This window comes from Chenopodium album, chromosome 11 (genome assembly GCF_948465745.1).
Source record: "Chenopodium album chromosome 11, dcCheAlbu1.1, whole genome shotgun sequence".
Taxonomy (NCBI): domain Eukaryota; kingdom Viridiplantae; phylum Streptophyta; class Magnoliopsida; order Caryophyllales; family Amaranthaceae; genus Chenopodium; species Chenopodium album.
The window spans coordinates 49,450,343-49,466,443 of NC_137844.1; the positions used below are offsets into that span (position 1 = coordinate 49,450,343).

The 16,101-nt window shown below is 34.2% G+C and overlaps 1 protein-coding gene across 1 annotated transcript; it reads right to left on the minus strand.

The window, feature by feature from the left end:
• Positions 1-3,730: 3,730 nt before the first annotated feature.
• LOC145569044 (deoxyribodipyrimidine photo-lyase-like) lies at positions 3,731-8,555 on the minus strand. The gene is made up of 9 exons (XM_081628423.1): positions 8,199-8,555; positions 6,600-6,940; positions 5,975-6,215; positions 5,635-5,792; positions 5,512-5,548; positions 5,294-5,352; positions 4,454-4,535; positions 4,296-4,367; positions 3,731-4,193 (listed from the first exon to the last, which is right to left on the minus strand). Exons 1-9 carry the CDS (start codon positions 8,505-8,507, stop codon positions 4,020-4,022), a joined length of 1,473 nt encoding a protein of 490 aa, XP_081484549.1. The 5' UTR covers positions 8,508-8,555; the 3' UTR covers positions 3,731-4,019.
• Positions 8,556-16,101: the final 7,546 nt, after the last annotated feature.

Here is a 16,101-nt window from a genome sequence, read left to right on the forward strand (position 1 = left end):
CAAAGCTGACACGTGTCCCTATTTTTTTTGTTAAAATGTATATAATTGTCAAAGATTCTATTGATTGCATATTATAAAATAATATTCATAATCTATAAAATCTAATATATCTTTTACACATGAATATTGGATATTTTAGTTAAGATTATATTACAGTTTAGTAAAGATATAATTAATTATATATTAAAGGTAGTTTATCACTCAAATACACTAATTTAATTTATAAATTATTTTATTTATAAAATATACTACGTAATATACTACCTCCACTTTAATCTTAGGAATTGAAAAATGGATAGAACTCGAGAAAGCGAGGGTAGTATTAAGTAGCAAATTAATTTTGTAAAAGATGTTGAATAATATTTTTATACTTTAATTTTAGTAAATAATTTTTTATCCTATATACATAATCTTAAGAAATAAATTTTTTGTTTACATTCTTGTATGGAACTCAATATATTATATACGTATTGAATATATAGACCACTCATCTATCACTCAAGTATACCATTCCTTAAAATATACAATGTATATTTATAATATTTAATATTCTACTATCTTTTTCATAGAACGTAATATATTATTAAGTAAAATATTATTAAAAGACATGGAGTGACACATATAATTTATAGAAAAGATATATTTATCCTATATTTTATCACTTTATATATAAAATCTATGTAGTATTAAAAATCTTTTATAGTTTGGTAAAAGATGAAGTGATATTTTTCCTACAATGATAGTTAATAATAGATAATGAATAGCTACAAATTATAAGCGTTCTTGACCATTTTATGAAGCTAGAAAATTTTATAAATTATATTAGTACTAAGTGCATAAGAAAGACTTTAGTTATCTATCGTATATAAATTTGCATGGTTGACATATATAAATGCATATAAAATAATAATAATATGAGGCATGTAAGTGTATATTTACCACCCTATAAGAAAAACTATAATTTTCATTTTTAATATAGATTTGGGTACTAATTTTATATGTGTGTACTGTGTAGCCAACCATCATAGGGTTACTCAATCAATATTATTGGGGTTACTCATTTAGTGTCATAGTTGTTACTTTGTCAATGTTGTACTTTGTTATTTAAGGGTTACTAAATAAGACTCTGTTCACTTGACTTTAAAGATATAATATTTGGTAAAAATAATTTCAATTTAGTATAAACAAGTTTAATTTGGTATATTTAATTTCAGTTCAGTAAAATGCAATTACTTTAAAGAAGAAATATAATAGAGAAACAATAACAAAAAAAATTATCAACAAAAATAATTTCAATTCAGTAAAATTAATTTTAGTTCAGTAAAAATAATATAAGATCAACAAATATAATTTTAGTTCAGCAAATATAAGGTGAAGTGAACAGGGCTTAGAAGTTACTATATCAATATGATCTGATAGGGGTTAGTTTGTTAGTGTCATAGGGGTTAATTATTCTATTTTATTACAAGTGGTCACACAGCGTGACCAGTTGCACAGAAAATATGTATATGTAGATTTTGTATATGTCATCACGGATGATATGTAAGAATGATATGCATTTTTTTTCTCTCTTATATGCTTGTATATTTTATTTTATTTTATTTACTATTATATATATGCAATAAAAATATTAAATGATTACATATAATTTTTTTAAAAAAGACAAATAATCAAACAATTGACAAGCCAAACATCATTGTAAGGTTTTTAGGAAAAAAAATTATACTTCGTACTAAGTTACTCGTTCATGGATTACTTAAGGGGTTACTCAGTCAGGTTTTACTCGAGGGGTTACTCGGTCATGGGTTACTCGAATTACTCTGTCAAGATTTAATTTAGGGGTTACATAAGGGGTTCAGTTAGGGGTAACTCGGTCATGAGTTACTTGAGGGGTTCGATTAGGGGTTACTCGATCAGGGAATACTCGAGTTACTCAGTCAAGGGTTTACTCGAGGGGTTTGGTCAGGGGTTACGAGTTAGCTATGCCCCGTTCACTTCACCTTACTTTTGCTAAATTGAAATTATTTTTACTAAACTGAAATTGTTTTTACTGAATTGCTATTATATTTCTTCTTTAAGTTTACTAATTTTTACTGAACTGCAATTATTTTTACTGAATTGAAATTATTTTTTTTGAATTGAACTTATTTTTACTAAACTAAAATTAATTTTACTGAACCAAAATTATTTTTACTGAATGTTATTTTTTAAGGTGAAGTGAACAGGGTCTTACTCGGTCAGGAGTTATTTAAAGGGTTACTCGGTCAGGAGTTATTTAAAGGGTTACTCGGTCAGAAGTAAGTCGAGTAACCTCTAACTGAGTAACTCGAGTAACCTCGGCCACACGGCGTGACCAGCCACACAAAAAAATCCCTCCGTTTAAAAATGAGGTGGCCAGTGGCGCAAGTAGAAATGAGGGGAAAAGTTGACTTAATGTGCGTAATGATTGTTAGTTTATTGAGTTGATTATTTTTCAAATCTTTCCATACAATTTAAGAATTTAAATAAAAAAAATAGTTGTTATTAAGTATTATTTTATATATCATTATTTTGAGGGTTAAAAAAATATGATTAAGACATATTTATAAGTAAATTCATTATTACTCATTAAATCATTTTATTTTAAAATTTTGTAAAATGAATACAAGTATCAAGATTTGTAAGCGTACATCGCACGGGTGCTATACTAATTGTCTAGTAAGATCAAAGTATGAATTTTACGTACCCGTCTACTCCATAATATAAATCAGTAAGTTAGATCCCGTGCAATGTTGCCAATGTATGGTATTTTGCTAAGTTTTGTAATGAATTATGATGATTATTAGTTTTATTAGTTTTTATATAAGAAAGTGCATTACTTAGAAATAAAAGAATTTATATAACTTGAATTATGTCAAATAATTCTTGACTTGATCTATATCTAAGTTCATAAATAGTGGAAATTGTTCTTCCAACTTTTTTCTTTTTCTCTCTTCTCTCTCCTCTCTCTTTTAGGGTTTTAGTTTTCTTGGCCGTTTAAGCCAGAAATAGTCTAATTTCTTCTTTTTCTTTAATTCAATTTTGTTTTTTTTGTTTTCATTTACGTTTTGATTTGTTTGTTTTGTTCTCTCCGTTTGTGAGAGTTTTTCCCAATTTTCTAGGAAAGTGATTTGGATTCCTATGAGTCTGGGATTTGTCATCAACTGGTCGATCAAAACATTACGGATGTCTCAACCTGAAAAGATTCAAAGACATCGAAAATTATTGCTCTTGTCAAGCTTAAAACGGTGGAGTATGAGCTATGCCAAATATGCAAATTAGTTATGATTTTGATTGTAAAAGTTAAGATATCTTCTCTAAATTTGTGGTTTACAGATCTTTATTATTGTAAATATCGTATGGCTATTATTTAATGATATTATTACTTCCCGTTATTAAAAAAAAAAAAAAAAAAAAAAAAAAAAAAAAAAAAAAAAAGGGTTCGAAACACATAAATGCAAAACTTTAGCAACGCGATAAGAGATAGATGTGTTGCTTTTTTATTTCATGTTACAGAGTAATAGCGATGAGCAGCATTTGAGGAACGAACTGAGGTTAGAATACAAGCCGAGTATCCATGAGAGAGTTGAAGCATTCATTTGTTCCCTCAATAAGAAGCTAATTCTCGGAAATTGAAAATATTTATCCTATTATGAATTGAAGCTACCTATGTGAACTTATAATAAACCCAGAACTTTGTTTAACCATGTAAATAACAAGCCAATAATATATGGTGAAATGCCTTTTTGGCCTATAATTTGGTTATCTTATCTCACAAATTCTTGATTTTATCAGCTTGCTTACAAATTACTCAGTCAACAATCATAGAACAATAATTATATGGCAAACGTTAGACAAAAGAGTTCGCCACTTGTACCCACTACCCAGGTGTATAGATTATCCTAAGAGAATAAATAACTAGCTAAAGAGTTATGGCTATGTCCTAAACACCTTATTAGACTACTACAATATACTTCAAGATAAGCCACACACTGGCAGTCTCAGCTACGAGGTTCCTTCTTCCCTGATGGGATCTCACCATCGGCCTTTCGTTTTTTGGTCTCAACAACTAACTTCTTAACATATGCAATATATCCATCAACGTTGAATTTTCTTTTGCAGCCAGCATAGTTCATATAACGGACTTTACCAAATACTGGCCGTTCTTGCCACCCCTAGGAAAACCACCCAAGTACATTAGTTTCAGTGTGAAAGCAAACAGCACTTAATACTAAAAAAAAAAAAACATGTGTAGTAATATAGGTAAGAAGCAAAACCTGGTCATGCACTCCACAAATAGACCACATGCAGCCGACGTATCCACTCGGGTCTCTACCATCCAACTCATACTGCATACACCCAACAAATAACATAGAAACAAGTTTCAATGGAAATCTCTCATTTGACAAATTGACAGTAAATTACAAAGAGTTACCTTGTCATTCAAGTAGATAGCTATTGCAAGGGCTTCTTCAGGTCCACTTGTCCACTCAAGAATTTTCTTTGCCCAATACATGCTGCATATCAATTCAGTCACAAACAATCATATTACTAAGTGAAGCACAAGTATAGAGGAAGAAAAAGATACAAGAATTTTCGGTCTTCAACGAGATGAGCAATCAGAACACCACTAATGAGCATTCATAACTGAATCAGAACACAACTGATGTTGGTCACTGATGATGGGAGGTAATATGAACAGCTGAACTGTTACTGAAATTTAGTTCCTAAATGTACAGTGGAGGCCATACCAACCAAGCTCTATGCTTTCTGTATGCATAGATCTCAATTTGACTATAACCTCCCCCAATCCCCTCTAAAAAAAAGCACACACATAAACACACAAATGCCAGGTGAAACCTGCATCAAAATAATTCCATTTGAATCACACTGCTGAAAGGCTTGTGAAACCATCTTCTAATAAAGCTAAACTACATTGCCAAATAACCATACAATTTCTAAATTAAGGACTAAAAAGTCATTACTTGTCAGCCACACTCAGGTGCAACAAAAAGTCATAAGCCACTAACAGAAAGTAATACTGTTTCCTCACATTTATCCAGCATAGACAAGCATGCTAGAGTCCAACACAGCTACAAAGTAGTTAATAGAAAATCTATGACGCATGCTTTGTAATTCAAACACATAGACTGGCAATGAATCCATTTCTAACTCAAGCAATGAAGATGAAGTTACAAAGTGTTACAAAGTAGCAAGGTGTATATAGTATAAATTGAACAGATAGTTGGAGTTCTACTAGTTCAGTGTTACTTGCCGCATAAATCCATGCATCTTGCCAAAATGAACCATCTCCAACTGAGAAGCATTCCACAGCTGAAAATATAACAATTATGTCAAATGTCAAAAAATCAAAATGAGGAAGCAAATGAAGAAGTTTGCATCTTCTCTAATATACGGGGTAGAGCCGTAGAGGTATATGACAGACAAGAAAGATAAAACTCTTGCATATTTATTTTAGACAATAAATGTTACCTGATCAGCAGTTTGTGCCTTCTCCAATTGCTCTCTCCTGCAGTTCTATCAATCAGTTTAAAACTGGCCAAGTAAAAAAGTATACCATCAAGCATTAAGCAAAAGCAGGTTTTCATTACTTACGTGTACAAGTGTTCCCTTTTATCAGAAGCATGATCCATCAATGTCTTACGTGCCCACTCCCATGCCCCCATGAGTGAGTCATAGTTAGGTTGATAATAGCAGAAGTTATCAGCAAGTTCTCTACGCACAATTAATTCTTCCAAAAATGCATCAACTGCCTTCAAAATCAGAAAGAATTAGCAAACATATAATTCTAAACTTCATAAATTCCAAAACCAAGAAACATGAAACATTCTGATAAAAATCTAGACAACAGATGCCCTTTGAATCTCCCTACTCCCTACTAAAATGAAGCTACTCATCCAGCTTAACTACTAAACTCAAGATTTAAGGGACAAACCTCAGGAGCAACTTTCCGGACATTACGTGCCTCAAAGGCACAGCGTTGAGCTGATATTTGGCCGAAATGCAAGTATGGAGAGAGACCAGATAGGGCTTTTGGTTTTAACGGGATATTTCTTTCAGTTGCATAGTTCTTCAATCTCTTTGTTAAGAACCCATTCTGGCTTCCCTTCAAGACTTCAAGTGCAGCAGTTTCACCAGGTTCACACCAATCAACTTCTGGCACTCCTGCTCCCTTCCTAACCAGAACAATCAAAGATTTAATTCTAAATCATAGAGAATACAAGCTTGTGACTAAACTTATCAGCCAGAAGAACAACCATACCTTATAATCTCATCTCACTGGTTGAGATTTAGTTTTAAATTTCATAGCCATCCCAAGTATACAATTTAATACATCACAAACGCTATGTTCATGTAGCCGACCCCACTTATGAGATTAAGGCTTTGATTGATTGATTGAAAACACGCTATATATGTTAAAATTTAACACTCCCCCCACCTTCCCCAATCCCCAAAGACCCCAAATAGATATAAAATTTGAAAGTGCAATAAAACACAATTTATGTATGAAATCAGTTACATAACTGCAAACTTATAAGTTATAATCGACAAATTCTTACTTGAGACGGTCTTCAATGAGCTGATCCCATTGGATGACAGGAGGTGAAGAATCCCACTTCCTGCTAGGAGGTTGAAGAATGGGATAATCAATCAAATAAGTAGGCAACAATTTGTTTATTTTAGTCCTAATAGTCCTGGCACCATACTCCAACTTGCTTGATGCTTCCCAAATCGGCACCACATTGTGAGCATCCACTTCATGTATAGATACCGAATCATCCACTCTCTTACAAAGCTCTTCTTTGAATCCACGAATCTCCCTCAAGGGTGTGAAGTCAGTAACCAGCAGAGAAGCCCCACATTCTACCAAAAACTTAGGAATAGTCTCTACAACTTCTCCCTGTATATGAAGGAAACATATCAATCAATTTTTGTGAAACATGATCTACCTAATAAAATTGTTAGAAATGTACATTGTAAATGCTTACTATCCTTTGTAGGAAGTTTTATCAAGCTACTATACACACTTCTTTCGGTGCATAATGCTCATTATGCACTCGTGTCTATATGATCTAATTTATGGAGAGCAAACCCATTTCTAATTATATGCAAACAAGCTACTTGTACGCTTCTATCCAATGTTACAAACTCATTGAACGAGATTAGTTTACGGAATGCAATTCACTACCTTATTCAATTAATCTAGCTCAAAAGTGTACCACTAGCATGTACCAATTCTCTTTCATCAATTATAATTCACAAGGATTAGCAAATTAGGTAACATTGCTTCTTTGTATAAACTTTACCATAAAAAAAGCCAAATTTTCAAATACATTCCTTAACCACTGAAGAATAACAATGTCCCCTCTCATATTCCTATTCGCGAATTCTTGTACAAATTTGGTATAAATTTTTTAATACTGAAGATTTATCCTAAACGCTAATCAATGTTGAAGTGGTAAAAGAGAATGGGCCTAAGTTTTGGCCTTGCGGCAACGTCATCAGGGGTTCGAACCCAACTTCCCCTATTTTTTCATTTTTGTTTCCCCTTGCTAAGCACTTTAACCTATCCTTACTCTTTGTTCCAAATCAATTTCCCCCTAGACTCCATTACTCTTATTAATAAATATTTTATTTCATTTTTACAAATTATCTATGATGTGTGGAGTATTTTATGAACTATAATAATAAATTAGATACAAATTGTTTGTTAATAAAAAAAAGTACCGAGTAAATTACTAGCTAGTATTAATTTTAAAAATAATAATGTGATACTTTATATCATTGTGCAATTTTTTTTTTTTTTTTTTAAGTTCTCGGTCAAATGCACGCATATCAAAACTCACATTGTCAATTAATAAGTAACAACAATGAACTAACACATTGCATTACATTAATAAAACTACTCGATTTATTATTTTGCTATTCGTTTTTGAGGGAATTTTTCAATATGAATCCCTAAAATAAAGTCCGGTTATAATTTTAAATTTTCTTAAACAACTATGCGTTACCCCTGCTTGGAAATCCTAGATCCGCCACTGACGAGACCACGTATTAGTTACACAAAAAAAAAAAACATTAAAACAAAAGCGAAACACGAACAACGCAAAACAAAAAACAATCATAAAATAAGAGAAAGAGAGAGAAAAAGGGGTTACCTGGAAAAGGAAGAAAGGGATAGAAAGGGAATTAAGCAGAGAAGATTGCAAAAGCTTCAACCCTCTTAACATAAACCCTAAATGTCTAGCATTTGCACCCTTAAACCCATCAAATAGATTAAATGCAACTGCAATTGGAGCATTCCTCTTGTTTGCTTCATCAATGGCGTGGATTAATGCCCAGTTATCTCTAACCCTTTGATCCCTGAACATCCAGTATACAACTGCCCCATTTCGGTTTGAGCCCGGTTTAATGACCCGGATTCTTCCGGGTTGGACGTTTGTTGTTGGGCCCGGCATTGAGGTCATCGGGTTGATTTTTGGCCGGAGAATTGTGGGGTCAGGGGAAGGGGAAGGGGAAGGGGAAGGGGAAGAGAGAGAAATAGGGATGTGTGTGATTTTGGTGACAGTTGAGAAAAGGGAAGACGAAATGGAGGGAAATTTTTGGGGGGGGATTTTTGTGGATTTGGAGTTGTGTACGTGGACGTTGTTGGTCTTGACACGATATACTAACTACGCTTGACTACTTTTTAATGACCTACTCGTATATAAGTATATTGCTTGTAAGTTGTATGGTATGGTAGTATGGTGCACTTGAGGTCTGGACCTTTTTAATGACCAACTCGTATATCGCTTGTAAGTTGTATGGTATGCTCGTATGGTGCACTTAAGGTTGGACCGTGCAAATGTCCCACCTCACAGTCACACGACTCTAACTATCAAGTCGGTGGATCATGGGTGCATTTTACAGATAATAATATATCGACGTATAAGGTGCACACATTAATGTTAATATCGATGGATAAGATAATGTCTTTGACGGTACATATTCTTGGCGTACTCAAATGACTAACTATTTGCAACTAATCAAGCACCTCTAGCACCTTTTGGCCTTTCTATTGACCATTTCATGGCTTGTTGGCCTTTCCATGGACCATTTCATGGCTTGGCACATTTAAATACCAAACATATCAAGCAATAAGGTATTATATATTTGCATTCACATGATTTTCACTTATCTGAATTATCTTATTTTACATAAGTATGAACTTATTTGAATTTACCTACACTTATCAATTTATTCCTCCGTTTTTTTTAACTGCTACACTTTCCTATTTTGAAAATTGTTAATTAGTTGCAACACTTTCTATTTTTGACTTTTCTTTCTCTCTCTCCCCTATCCATGTGGGTTCCTCTTATTTTTTCTCTCTATCTCTTTCCTCTTAAAAAATTGCCGAATATACCGTGAAAATAAAAGTGTAACAACCTTAAAAATCGAAAGAAGTATTAAATATTATTAAAATTTATTGTAGCTATAATCTAAACTTAACTCATGCTTCGAAGGTAACACTTTAACGTATGCAATCAATTTAACCATTAGTTTAAGGAGACCAAAGCGAGATTTCCATTTAAAGCCAATTGCCAATAGGAGGAATAGCCCACTTAGATTATAAACTGCAATTCCTTTGCTTTCTTTTTAATGTGGAATAAACAATCCTCACACTTGTACCTAACAATCTCCCCCTAAAGTGTGAGCTTATACATCCCCCTTGAACATAATCACACCAAGACTTTACAAAGCCTACTTATAAGGAAAGGTGACACTCACAGACGGGCGTTATCAAAATAAGGCTTGGCATAACACAAATGGTGCCTCTATTAGATGGTAGGATCAAACCTAGCTCTAATGCCAGTTCGTTATAACATATAAGGAAGAAACAAGATAGAAGAAGTCCAAAAGCCCACAAACCAAAGCCTAAAAAAATAAGGTTCCATTTTAAAACCAATTGATTATAATAAAAAGAGTAGTCCTCTTCTTGGTTTGTAAACTGAAAGTTCTTTACTTTGTTTTTGAGTGTAGGATAAACCATAATCACAATTATTACACCTAAGTACCTAACAATGAGAGTGAGGGATAACTCAAGTGGCTAGAGCTTCTTTTCCGGTTTTAAGAGATTTTGGGATCGATTATCACCCCACAAGATGGCTTTCTAAACCGTAAAAAACAATTACACCTAACAACACATGTCATTAGATTGTACACGAGACTACATATATTTAATATGCGTCATGATCTCAACATTGAATCCATCCCATAATCAAATGAAAAAATACAATCTGTGTACAATTATTCTAATTATATGAACACATGTTTAAATATAGTTGAGGTATTTTTTTTAATCAAATTTTCTACTATTAATTTATGACCATGTTTAAGATGGAAGCTACAGGGTCTTGTATGTTTCGGCTCTCCAAGAAATTGAAGTTCTTAAGGACTAAAATCCAATACTGGTGTTTGGATAACAGGAAGGTATGGGGTATAAATTGGAGGGTGCTAACAAAGGAACTAAATAACTCAGGTATGGGTGTTACTTCGATTCATGAAGGAGAGAGTTATATTCATCAAATTAACAACCGAATTCCTGAATGTCAGTTGAATTTTGATTATTGGAAGCAAAGGATGAAAACGAAATGGATCAAACTGGGGGATTGTCCTACTTCTATGATGTACAGGAAAGTGAAGCAAAGACAACTCCAGAAAGAAATTCCCACTTTGAGAAATGAAGAGGATATTTGGGTTGAGGGTCAACAGGCAGTGGAGGAGGTAATTTTAAACTCGATTAAAGATGTTTATAACCCGGAGGTGGATAATAACCATGAGGAGAATATTGATTTGCTCCTGCGACAATTGGATGTTCCGAGTATTTCTACAGAAGAGAGGAATCAGCTAGATAGGCCATTTACAGAAGAGGAGATTAGGAAAGCTATGTTTGGAATGCATAGGTCTAAATCTTCAGGGCCAGATGGGTTTACAGCGGATTTTTTCCAAATTTACTGGAAAGAGGTTGGAAAACTGGTGGTGGATAGTGTGCAACAATTTTTGAGAACGGGATTTATGCTGAAAGAATGGAATTAATCACTGTTAGTTCTGATTCCAAAGGTCAAGGTGCCCGAACTTGCAAGTCAGTTTCGGCCTATCAGTCTGTGTAATACGGTGTACAAGTGTATTTCGAAATGCCTGGTGAATAGACTCAAGAATGTTCTACCAAGCATCATATCGGAAAACCAGCACGCTTTTATCCCAGGAAGATATATGGAGGATAATATTCTTCTAAGCCATGAGCTTATGCACCTAATAAATAAGAAAAAGGGCTCTAACTTTACAGGGGTGAAGATTGATATATCAAAGGCTTATGATAGAGTAGATTGACTTTTCTTCTAAAGGTGCTACAGGCTTATGGGTTCTCGGCTCACTGGGTTAAGATGATCTCACAGTGTGTCTCGACGGTCAGCTTTAAAACCATCATCAACCGAAAGACGACTGCAGCTTTCACTCCGCATTGTGGGTTGAGGCAAGGGGACCCATTATCTCCTTACCTCTTTCTCTTTTGTATGGACATTCTTTCAAGAATGTTGACTCTGGCAGAAGACATCAAACTCTTCAAAGGCCTAAAAGTGTCAAGGCGATCTCCATCTATTTCCCACCTCTTCTTTGCGGATGATGCAATGCTCTTCTTCAAAGCTACGGAGGACTCTTGTAGATGTATTAAGGATATCATCCAAAGATTTGGGGAGGCTTCAGGCCAGCAACTAAACCTTCATAAGTCCTTTGTGAAGTTTTCCCCGGGGGTGGAGGAAGAGAAGAAAGTGGTCTTAAAAGGTATTCTCGCAATGAATGAAACTATTAATATTGGAATTCATTTGGGGGCACCAATTGACATACAAGGAAAAAGGAAAGACTCCTTCCAATATTTGGTGGATAAGGTTTCAGAGAAAATTCTGTCATGGGCTTACCTTAATCTTTCTCAAGCTGCAAAACTGATTCTTATCAACACTGTCTTGGTTAGTATCTCAGCTCACGTAATGAAATGTCTCAAACTTCCCCAGAGTATAGCAAACAAGATTGACTCCCTAATTACAAGGTTTTGGTGGTCGAAAAAGGGCAATAAGGGGATGCACTGGGTAAGTAGAGATGTCATTCAACTTCCAAAAAGCATGGGAGGCTTAGGGATAAGGGGAACGACAGCCCTAAATGATGCTTTGCTTTTCAAACAAGCTACGAGAATGCATCTTAATCCACAGCTACTACTGGCAAAAGTGCATGGAGGGTGTCAAAATTGTGGGATTTGTAACATGGCTAGGCCTCGTAAGAAGATTGGCCATCCATCCTTAGGAAGGGTCAGTTTACAGAGATCCGTTGAATCTCTAAAAAAGGGCTTTGTTTATAAAGTTGGGAACGGGATGAGTACAAAGGCTATAAGCTCGCCTTGGGTTCAAGGGGAGATTCCAATTGTCAACTCTACCCAAACATTGAGAGCAGCAATGCATTGGAAGGTTAGTGACTTTATAGATAGGAGCTCTATGACCTGGAATGCTGGGAAGGTGAGGGAATGTTTTGAATGGGAGAGTGCAAAGGCAATTTTGTCTATGGAGCTTCCTACGGGTAGGGAAGAGGACTACATTTATTGGAATCATCATCCATCTGGAAGATACACGGTGAAGACAGGGTATTATTTTCTGTCCAGATGGAATGGTCTAAACAGGGATATGCTCCTAGCAAAGGAACAAGACTTTGTGAAACTAATATGGAGGTTGGGTATCCAACCTAAATGGAAAGTTTTCATATGGAGGCTGTTTCATAATGGGATAGCGGTTAAGACAAACCTTGAAAAAAGAGGGATACATGTTGAGGTAGCATGTGATTTTTGTGGGGTGGAAAGAGAAGACACCCAACACATCTTTCGGTTTTGTAATCTAGCAAAGGAAGTTTGGGAGAATGGCTCCCTAGCTATTTGCTCTGAGTCTCCTGAGTTCAATTCTGTGAGGAAGTGGATCCAGCACTATATCCTGCTGTTTTATAGCGAGGATGGTAAGCATAGCATGCGTGTGGTGACCTTTATTGCAACCTTGTGGGGGCTGTGGAAAGCAAGGAATGATAAGGTCTTCAATGGGGTAGGGGGAGGTATGAACCTTGTTCTGGGATCTATTAGTAGGGCTTTGCAAGAGCATGAGGACTTTGCTCAGTTAGTAGAACAGGATAATGGGGTCGATGAAGACATAGGGAATGAACCTAGTCACCCCCCAGGCTTCTTTCAGGTAAGTTTGGGAGTGGACAAGACTGGATATGATAGCTTTGTTGTGGAGGTCGACGGTGCTTGGGACAAACGGTCTACAAGAGCTGGTATAGGGTGGGTTGTCACAGGTAACGGGAGTGACAACACTCTTACTCTTACACAAGGAGGGGGAAAACATGGTGTGGCTTCGTCAGCCTTACAGTGTGAGGCGTGGGCATGCTTAGAAGCGATAAAATGGGCAAAGTTGAAAGGGGAACTAGGGATCTTAGTACTAACGGACTCAGTTGCGCTAATCAATAATTTGCAAGGTGACCACGGTAAGGAAGTGTCAATTGCTTGGACGATAAAACAGATAAGAGAAGTGGGAGGCACTTTCCATAAGTGCACCGTATTAAAAGTCGAAAGAGACCAAGTTCGAAGGGCTCATGACATTGCAAGGCAATGTAGTTTAAGTTTAGCTGATTTCGTGACTAGTACATAGGTAGTGGGTCGGTCTTTGCTCTTGTCAACAAAAAAAAAAAAAAAATTTAAGTTTAATAGGTTGGACCAAAATCTCATGTAGACATGAAGGACATGGACATGAACCCCAAAAAGTATCTAGATTTTTAATTACTCATTTCAAAGATCTATTCTATTTTACTTACTAATACAATATTTGTGAAAATTTGATGTCTTCTCTATCACAATTATTGTTAGAAATTGTAATATTGAGAAGGTATGGATCAACTCTATTTAATTAGTTTTGTTTTTAGCATGATCATGCTAAATGTTATGATAATAAAACACGGATCAATAAGACTTTAATTTAATTTTGTTTTGTTTTCCTTATCAAATGACATTTACCATAATTCTTACTGTAATATTATGATTATCAAGTACAAATGTTAGTTTCATTAAAATATTTATATATATATATATATATATATATATATATATATATAATAATAAAAAAACAGAGAGAATAATACTTGTATATTGTCACCTTTCTGAAAATTATAAGTCCATGTGAAGATTAAAAAAAAAAAAAAAAAATTACGCCGCCAATCTATTTAAAGTGTTTAAGGGATATCAGGGTAAATTATAAAATTTTCATATATGCCGAGGACAAAATATGACTCATAAACATAAGAATTGTGTGTTCAACAAAAATCAAGAGAACCATTTACTTGTTATTTATTAATTTAGTTCAACTTAGATAATCAATATACCTATACGTAATTAGCTCAAATTTCCGTGAAGGGTCATCTACTCATTCCTGATATTTTGTTCCATACGTTAATGTGTCTACTGGAGGCTGGTAGAACCAAGTACCTCTCTTCTAAATAATCACTAGCTTTATTTATCATTTATTTTTATAAAAACTTTATAAAATAGATGATGAATATAATGTTGTTGTATCGAAACAGCTTGTGACAAATCATACGTCACAAGAAAAGAAAACTGATGAATAGAAGGTGTGAAAATGATGAGTATCCTTTTTGTTTTGGCAATTGGTAAATTTGATTAAATCTTGTTTTTTTGGATCTTTCTACTTGAGTGTCATGCTACGTATGGTGCAACTTTTACTTTTACGAGTATGAACAAAACACTTCATTGAAAGGGGTGGGGGTGTTGACACTGTTCACTACACTATTAACCACTTTGAAAAAAAAATTGAGGCTATAAACTTGTAAGTTGTAACGTATTCTTTGGCCGACATTAAAAGATAATGTTAAGAAAAAAATGTTTCACATTGTCTATTTATTTTAAGGTATATAATACTCCATAATCGTTAATGGTTGAGTTTCTTAATATGGTACATACTGATATTACAAATTAATACTGTATCATTTGTGGTGGTGGTGTGCAGAGGGGAACCTTCCACCGAGGCCATTCGGGGTCAGGCCTTTCATAAATTATTGTAATTAATTAGCTAATAAAGTTAAATAACCTATATTTGATTATAAAATATTGAGGTATAGTGATTAGCTTTGAACAAGAGGTAAAATATTTAAATCCCGACCCCTCTAATATTTCGGTCAAGATCTGCCAATGGTGGTGTGACATAATTCATACTACTTCCTCTGTTTTTTATTTTTTTATTTTTTTACACTTTTATTTTCACAGTCTCCTACACAATTTTTAAGAGGTGAGAGATAGAGAGAAAAATAAAAGGGATCCATGTAGGTAGGAGAGAGATAGAGAGAAAGAGATGTAAAATTTGAAAAGTGTAGCAACTAATTAACAATTTCTAAAATAGGAAAGTGTAGCAATTAAAAAAAGGGAGGAAGTAGTATACTAGGGGGTTGTTTGGTTAACTTAGGAAGTGAAAATTTCCACGAACTTCTAATATATGGGAATTAAATTCCATAATAAAATTCATGGGAATTTCTTAAAGTTGTTTAGTTGGTAATGAGGGAAGTTAATTCCCATAGAAATTTCAACTTACCTGGGGGGACTAGGTAAGTAAATTCCTACATTTTGTGGGAATTGGAAATTCCTAGGAAGTTACTTCCTCCATTTCACTAAATTTTATTCAACCAAACAACTTACTCATTTTGCAATTCCTAGGAACTTCCAATTCCCATGTGTTTGTATGTAAACCAAACACCTTGTATATCTTACTTTGGGGGAGTTTTTGAGTAATATTATGTCTTGTCCTTAATTTCAAGAGAATAGACAATTTACAGAATAACAACTGCTTGTAATATCAAATTGCAAATTCTACGCAGGCAGATCGATGTTACATACAATGGAGTATGAAGTACAAATTAAAGTATATGAAATAGTACTTCTAATCTCTATATGTACTTACTGAACTTACATTTGAAAGGGAGAAACAAACCAAG